At 49.8% G+C, this 8,429-nt stretch overlaps 1 protein-coding gene across 1 annotated transcript in view; it reads left to right on the forward strand.

Moving 5' to 3' along the window:
* Positions 1 to 4,331: 4,331 nt before the first annotated feature.
* Positions 4,332 to 8,429, forward strand: part of LMCD1 (LIM and cysteine-rich domains 1) — a 15,479-nt gene continuing 11,381 nt past the window's right edge. Inside the window, 2 exon segments of the mRNA XM_010294439.1 lie at positions 4,332 to 4,420; positions 7,081 to 7,336. Coding sequence (XP_010292741.1) covers positions 4,332 to 4,420; positions 7,081 to 7,336 — 345 coding nt within the window.

Raw genomic sequence — 8,429 nt, forward strand, 5'->3', positions numbered from 1 at the left:
TCTGCAGTGTCTTGTGTCTCTTTTTTTAAAGAAATCTCCTTTTATGCATATTTGAGGAGCCAGAGTGGAGCTGTGAGGAGAAGCTCCATATCTGGGCAGGAAGTCCTGCTGACCACGCAGCCTGAAAAACAGGCAGCAGCGCCTGTTATGCTTGGAGCGAAGACTAACACTGTCCTCCAAGCAGAGACGTGGCTGTGCTTTGAGTTGTCACAGGGAGATGCTGCCCGGAGGGGTCTGAGCCTGCAGGGGAAGGCAATGCAGCAGTTGGTGGGTAAGTGCCCTGTCCCCATGTGGAGGGGTCTCAGGTCTGTTCACCCTGCTTGCTCCTGCTGCCCTGGCAGGGTCTGCCTGTGCCACAGGGGTGTCCCTGAGACTTCACGGGCTCACCTGAGCTGCCATCCCAGCACCTTGTCCTCCTGCTGGAGACCTACACCTCTGAGTGCAGAGAAGCCTGAGCCATCTCAGGAGCCATGTCTTGCCTTGAAGAGCCTCTCAATTTTCACATTGTTTCTGCCATATGTTTTCCCATAGCTGCAGACTCGTGGCTGGCTTGCGTGGTGAGGAGCCTCACACTGCAAACAAGAGTTCCCGAGGCAATCTGGAGCTCCTGGTTGCAAAGGCATGTGGTCTGGTCCTGGCTAGAGCAGTGCAGAAATGAGGGCTGGTGACTAGACCTTCTGCACACATCTGAAGCTGAATATGGCCAAAATAACAGCTAGGGCTTTTTCAGTTTAAGGAAATAGGTCCTCGGATTTTGTTGTATAACCCAAAGGCAAGAATCGCCTGTCAATGCCAACAGTGAAATGATAGCAGCAGTTTAAGAGTTGAGACTTTGCTGTATTAAATCTGATCCATTTTACTGTATTTGGGATGAGTAAATGTGCTGTGCAGGGTCAGTGGCTGGAAAGGTGCAGCCTGCCTCACCTGGGCTGGTCCACGAGCCTTACAGAGGCAGCCTGTGCTGCAAGGTGCTCCTTGGGCCGGAGGTGCTTGTGGGACTCGTCCACCCATCTGTGAGCTGGCTGTTCAGCACACGGTGATGTGGGGTACCACCCAAATGATCCCAACTCTGCCAGCTCTTAGGCTTCAGGATGCTTGCCCTGCCCTTGGCAATGGGCAGTCATGCCCAAGCTATTGTGTGGCAGCAGCTGGAGTTGGGTAGGTGTCTAAAGCAGATCCAGCAGCCTGGCCACAGGTCCTCCAGCTAACTGGGGTGATGGGTGGTGCCAGCCTGCTCTGGAGAGTGGGAAGGAAGGTATTCTGGTGACTACTGATTCATGGTACTTCCATGGGGTTTAGACTGAGTGAAGAGCAGTTAACCTCACTTAAACTTGGACCTGGGACATGAAGCAGAAGTTGTATTTGGATAAGCAGAATAAATTACCAGGCTGAATAAATTACCAAGAAGGGGTCTTGTAAATGCTGAGGTAATAAAGTAAAATACTGGGCGTATGTATCAATGTGGAGGTCACAGGCTGGTGGCCACCCCCAATTATCTGAGAGTTCCTGCACTGATGCTTGGACTGTGAAGCATCAGGTTGTCTTGTTGGGCATTCACATACTGGTTCTTGCTACTGACAACGCTCTTACCCCTTGTATGTAATGGAACTCTTCCAAATGAGTTTATTTAATCCAGATGCTTGTATTTTAAATAAACAACCATTCATAGTCTCTTGCCTATACTCAACTTCTGTCTGACTCGGATCAGAGTCAGTTAAAAAATCCCATCAGTTAGTAGGTATCTAGCACACAGTTCCAGAACTGGCAAGACTAAGTGGTCTGTGCTGGCATCTTAAATGTCTTTATCTGTTCTGGAGAGCTGGCACACAGCTGAAGAATCAAATGTTCCATTTCTCTGGATATTAGAGGCAGGGTGGAGTGTGTGTGCATGTTAAGACCATTTTTAAGATGTATTTTTATGAATTCCCAGGTTGAGAGGTCTCTTCACTGGCTTCAAGATACCTGGAAAAACTGCAGGTGAAAAATGAGGTGGAAGCTGAGGCACAAATGAAATAGCAGTCCCGTGGGCAAAGTGAGCTGAAATGGACCATTTAGTACCCTTTGGGCTGTATTTCTCAAGGATGAACAGCCTTGTATGGAGACTTAATAGCTCCGCACAAAAAAAAGTGTAACGGCTTGTCATCTACCTTAAAATTGGCAAACTAGCATCATGCTGTTTCTAGAACCATCTGTTCATGAAAGCTGTGTCCTTGCTAGCAGCACTGGGTTTTCCAAGTAAATGAAATGTCTTTCCTAACTGAGTGCTGTCAGATGACCTTTTCCTCTTGAAAGCTGCAGAACGTGGGTTTGAACGTCAGAGGAGACCTTGGCATGCCCCAGGTCTATGTGGGAGCTCTGCAGAGCCCAGGAGCTGGCGCTGGAAGCGGGACGGGTGGCTCCGGTCGCGAGTGGGAGGAAGAAGCGGCTGCTGGCATCGCCAGCAGCAGCACATCCCAGCACAGCTGTGGAGCCTGGGCAGACCTTAGGGCTGGTCACCAGCTAAGCCACTGCCTGTGGTGCCTCGCCACCCGTGCAGGGTCCCTGCAGAGTCTCCTCAAAGGGGAATTTACATTTTTTTTTAGCCACCCACAGCACTGCAGAGTGAAGGAGCTGAGCGCACTCCCTGAAACCCACACCTCAAAAAGAACCTCTGTTCTTTTACTGCCGTTGATCCCTCCATTTGAAAATGGGTTTTGGCAAGGATGGCCTCTGCCATCCTCGTGCAAAGCTGGGGAGCAGCGTGCCTTGCTGCGGTGGGGCAGCATGCAGCAGACGAGGGCTGCGCAGTGGAGAGAGGAGCTGGGGCTGGGTGAGGAAGGCGAGGAGCTGGGGCAGGAGGAGGTGTAACAACATTGATTTAAATAGCATATGATCTTGTAAAGAAAGGCTACCGTAACACAGAAATGCACATGGACTAGATTAAAATGGTGTAGGCAGGCAGCACCCTGCTCCAGCACTAGAAACCTCTGCAGCCTCAACTGTTCTTCTGGTGGGCTCTAAATGTGTGCGCATGAATGACTAGTCAGCGTCTAGAACAGGCTTGTATTTTGAGAGGGATTAGTCTTCTACAAAAACTTGATGAATGGGAGCAAGCACCAGAAAGGGCATGGTGGTGTGAGACCTGTACATGTTGAGCCTTAGCAGAAAACGCAGGCTGGGAGGTCCAAAGTGGTCAGAAAATGGCAAGAAACTGCTGCTTTATAATGCTTCTTGAGGACTGACAGTATTGGGTTTTTGCAGAGGTAGGTGACCACCCTGCAGTTCAATCTGGAACTGCACAGGGTTGATCTGCTGAGCTGGGGCGAAGCTCCTGTGATGCTGCTGTTGCTTCTGCTGGGTGTGTGTCCTGGGGGTGGGACTGTCTTCCTTTTCCTTAAGTCTGTTTTTACAGGGAACAAATGCCTTTCACACAGGAGTCTGACCTTCTGTAAAAACAACCAGACTAAGACAAATTCAGTGTCCCGTGGTGTCACTTCTCCCTGGTGCTTCCTGCAGTACTTCGGTTTACTCTCCCATTGTACCCTCCTGTGTTCTTCACATTCAAAAAGCCATGTCTGGTAAATCTGTGGTGTAGGCACTAAAATAGGATTATTTTCAGTGTTATTGGCTCCTGTTGTGTGTCTTGGCACTTGTCTGCCTCCTGTTAGGAGGTTACTAGGACAGTCTGTGCAGTGTTGAGCACCCATGTATATAACTGACTTTCTTCTGCTTTCAATGAGCAGCAGAGCACGTGGCACAGCCCTTCCCCTGCCTTTCCTCCCCAGAGCCTTTCCCCGCCGTTCTTTCTCCTCACTGAGGAAACCACTGTAAAGCCCAGGCATGGAAATGTGCCATATTCCCAAAATACACTTGCACCCCTGTTGAAAGAGCAAGGAGGTCTGAGCTGCAGTAAAGCATGTTTAGCATCAGGTCATGGCAATGCACCTCCATGTCTTGCTGCATGAAACTTCTGACTTGCGCAGATTCATATGCAATGTATAAGCTGCATCAAAATAACCTTTTAATGAGACCTGAGGCCTCTGTGCATGAGATTAAGGTGGCTGCCCAGGGTGTGTGCATGTTTCATGTGCCACCACCCTGTGCTGTTCCAGACACGGCCATCTTCCCTCGCTTTAAAGTGAAAACCTTTGTCCCAAGCATCCCTAAAGAAACTTGTAGCAGGTCTGCATGGACAGTGGTTAAGTGGCATTTGGGAGGTTTGAGGCTTCACAGGACATAAGGTATGGCTGAAAAAATTATCATCTGAAGGACAAAACACAATGTTAGTACTCTAGTCTTGGATAATCTTTGAGGATAAATCCTATCCAACTTGGTGTCTTGTTCTTTTCCAGATGTCGGTGAGCCAGCCACAGTCGGGAAGAGGTGTGCCTTGTTTACGCTGCAGAGGGACATGCACAGGCTTTGAGCCACATTCTTGGAGGTAATGTCTTGGCCTTGATGGGCCCTGCCCTGACACTGTCCCTTTAGTCCTGTTGATACCAGATTCTGGTGACGTTGAGTGCAAAGAACTGCAGAGCACTTGAGTGGTGTTGGGAGGTGCGGCGGGGACTTGCTGTCTGGCTAGGACAACTGTTGAGTTGAGAAGATGCTTGTGCTCCCTGCTCTCCATCGCCCTTCCCTCACTGGTCCTGCTCTTTTATTTTTTTAGTTGAAGTCTCACCCACAAGTGCTTAAACCAAGCTGAGGCTCTCATGCAGTTGGGTTGGGTTTTTCCTGCTTTTGCTAACATTGCCTGCTCCCTGGGAGTTGAGACTACCTCTGCTAGGTTGGTGCAGATCCTGGCAGAGAGCTGTGGCTTCGTTAGAGGAGAAAGTCAGGGTGAGAGATGGCCCAGCCTGCAGAAGGGTCTCATCTGCTATGGGACTGTCCTCGGCACAACCCTGTGTGGTTGGTGCTGCTCAGTGGGGTGTCAGGAGTGGGGCACGGTGCTGAAGCTGCTGCACACTGTGCTGGGCACGAGCCACCTGATGCCCTGTGCAGTGTGCATGCCGGAGCATGGATCCTCTGCCTGCCACACGCTGGCTTCCAGCCTGTCAGGTAGTTTGGAAATGAGCTGGTGAAAACAAACCCATCCTTGCTTGCTTTAGAGGCAGGGAAACGCAAACCAAAAGGATAATCCTACACTGTCAGTAGGAGTTGTGCCAAGTGCCTGGCTGTCGCCCTTGTCCTTGAGGGTGAGTGTGGGTGCAGAGCTGGCGGAGTGAAGCAAAGCCACTGGCGAGGGCTGGGTGCTGCATCCTGCTTGGCAGCACCACAGCGGCTGTTGTTGCTGGCTGTTCTGAGCACTCTGATGGCTGAAATGCTATGCTTAGTGCCAGGAATGTCTTGTTACTTGATACTTTATTTTCAGTTTTTCCTCTTAAAAACGCTAATTTAGAGAAACAGCCACCAGTATCAGTAGCCGGTGGGAGCCGACCAGGAGTGCGTGTTTGGCTCCGGGCAGGGGCAGTGGGCTGCTGCCCTGCCCTGTCTGCTTGCAAACTCAAATGGGAGAAACAAAGGGGGCTTTGAAATGGAAGTGAGCTATCCAGATGTCATTAATTAAAAAAGAATTAGTGCCCTCTGAAGCTGTCTTGCAAAACCCTGGACTCTTTTCTGTGAGCCCTGTTGCTGTGGGCTGTGCAGCTGGGTCCTGCCGCAGCAGCGCGCTGGAGCCTGCAGCCTGCAGGTGTGCTGTCTGTGCTGCCGAAATGCTTCAGTGGGCTTCACAACGGTGGCATGCAGCTGTGTCTTGCATCCTTCAGTTCCCAATTTCAGTACCTCAGCTGTTTGGAAATCCAAACTTTAAAACACTCGGTTGAATTGCTAAGTTTTTTAATTGACTCAATTAAAGGCTGGCTTGAATCATACTTGTTCCAGGATCCTGCTGAAAAAAAAAAAATACTTGGGGTTGCATCAAAATTAGTTTATCCTTTTTGCTATTAGCTTTTGATGGAAAAGCTGGCCAGCAGAAAGTGGCCTTATAGACTTATCTTTATGATTTATAGCTATTATAATTAAAATGGTAGACACTTAAGTATCAATTCCTCTTTTAGCAGTCACTTTAAGGGCATGTAAAGCTTCGTACGAGGTGAGGCTAGCACTCTGCTGCTGGAGATCTAATGATGCTTGAAGAGGTTCATACAGTTCACAAAGTGGCATTTCCGCATGGCAGGTGGGAGGCAGCAGCCTGTCAGTGCTGGTGCGGCCCCTTTCGCCTGGGGAAGCACTTAAGGATTTTCAGCTCTTGCTCCTGCGTGCCGATTTTCAGCTCTTGCTCTGTGCTGCTGCTGCTGATCCCTCTGGGGTGAAAACCTGGACATGAGCCAGCAATGCCCCCGCCCAGCCCAGAAGGCTAACCGTGTCCTGGGCTGCCCCCAAAGCAGCGTGGCCAGCAGGGCGAGGGAGGGGATTCTGCCCCTCTGCTCTGGGGAGACCCCCCTGCAGTGCTGTGGGACCTCTTGGAGTGGTATCAGAGGGGGCCACAAAAATGCTCAGAGGGTTGGAACAGCTCTGCTGTGAGAACAGGCTGAGAGAGTTGAGGTTCTTCAGCCCGGAGAAGAGAAGGCTCTGGGGAGACCTTACTGCAGCCTGACAGGACTTAAAGGGGCTGATAAGAAAGGTGGGGACAGACTTTTTAGCAGGGTCTGTAGCGATAGGATAGGACAAGGGGTAATGGTTTTAAACTACAAGAGGGGAGATTTAGACTAGATATAAGGAAGAAATGTTTCACGATGAGGGTGCTGAAACCCTGGCCCAGGTTGCTCAGAGAGGTGGTGGATGCCCCATCCCTGGAAACATCCCAGGCCAGGCTGGACGGGGCTCTGAGCAATCTGCTGTAGTTGAAGATGTCCCTGCTCACTGCAAGGGGTTCGGACTAGATGGCGTTGAAAAGGTCCCTTTCAACCCAAACCATTCTATGAATAATGCTGAATTTCCACATGCAGCTCAGGCCACAGAAGCCTTTTGTTTTATGCCATAACCCTGGTCTGTGTTTAACCTTTGGAAGAGGCTGATGCTCCATGGCCGAGCTATTGCATGGTCACGTGCCTCCCACAGCCCATCTCACATTGGAAGGATGATCTTGCTTGTCATCCACAGGAAAATCTGCAAGTCATGCAAATGCAGCCAGGAGGATCACAGCCTGAGCTCAGATGTGGAGGACGATCGGAAAATTGGGCGCCTGCTGTCAGACTCCAAGTATGCCATGCTTACCGCCCGGGTGAAAGGAGGTGACGGTGTTCGCATTTACAAGAGGAACCGCATGATCATCACCAACCCCATTGTCTCTCGGAAAGACCCCACCTTTGACACCATCACGTATGAGTGGGCTCCACCGGGGCTCACCCAGAAGTTGGTAAGACAATCCATGGCACGTTTGGCAGGTAGTTGTGTCACTTAACGTAGAACATAATTTGGTTCTGGTATAAAGTTATCAGGGAAAAATAGTAAAACGTATGGTTTGCCTTGGAGAGCAAAAGTGTATGTAACACTTCATATTTTGGAGAACTGCGTAAATAACTAGAGTAAGTAGGAGAGGGGAATAGGTTGCCTTTGGGTTTTTATAGGTTTGCTTACACTTCTAGGAGAATTCTTAATGGGCTTTACAACTATAAAGATCACTACTTTGGTCCAATAAAAACATTGCTGAGGAGAGATACCATCTCTGCTGTCCTGCCAGTTGTACAATGCCTGTGCAGCCCACGCAGGCGTTTGCATGCTCCAAAACCCCAGGCTGGATGTGAGAGCGATTCCTCCGGGCCTTCTCAGGATGTCGGGACTGGGATTTGGTCCTCTCCCTGAAGACCCCCAGGAGGGCACCAAGGAGGCAGAAAGCTATGCAAGCAGTGGGATGCGCACAAGGACAGCGTTAACTCCAGAGACCTATCTCCATGCTTCTAAAGCAACATGGATCTAAACCAGGCTTCTGGGAGAGGCAAGCTATTTGGGTGGTTTATTTGGGCAGAAGGAGTTGCCCTGGACTCTGACATCCCTGTTGGAGAGGGAGGTCCTGCCTTGCTTGTTGAGTCTGATCTTCTGCAAGTCTGGGTGTGAGCTTGTCCCAAGAGCAGCCAGTGCAGGTGGAGGTAGTTAGCTGGGACACCTCCACTAACCTGGAGGTTTTTTCAGCAAACACTTCAGGAAATTATGTTTCAGTCTGTCTCAAAAGCAGAGAAATTAAATCAATGTGGAAGGAAGCAATGCTGCCTGTAAATCCAGTGCTGTGTTTGTAAATAATTTTGTTATGGAAATGGGCTTTAACAGCAAAATAACTGTCATCTTTAATATAGTAATTATTGTCTTTGCTTGCTGAAGTAGTCATTAAAATCTTGGGCTTAAAATAGGCCTGGCACCTCAGGCTTATTAACCAGGAGCATGACTAGTTCTCACTTGTGCTTCTGTAAATCACAGGATGGCCCTAAACCTCCCCAGAACGCAGCCTTTTTTCC

The sequence above is a fragment of the Phaethon lepturus genome, unplaced genomic scaffold, assembly GCF_000687285.1.
Source record: "Phaethon lepturus isolate BGI_N335 unplaced genomic scaffold, ASM68728v1 scaffold15579, whole genome shotgun sequence".
NCBI lineage: Eukaryota > Metazoa > Chordata > Aves > Phaethontiformes > Phaethontidae > Phaethon > Phaethon lepturus.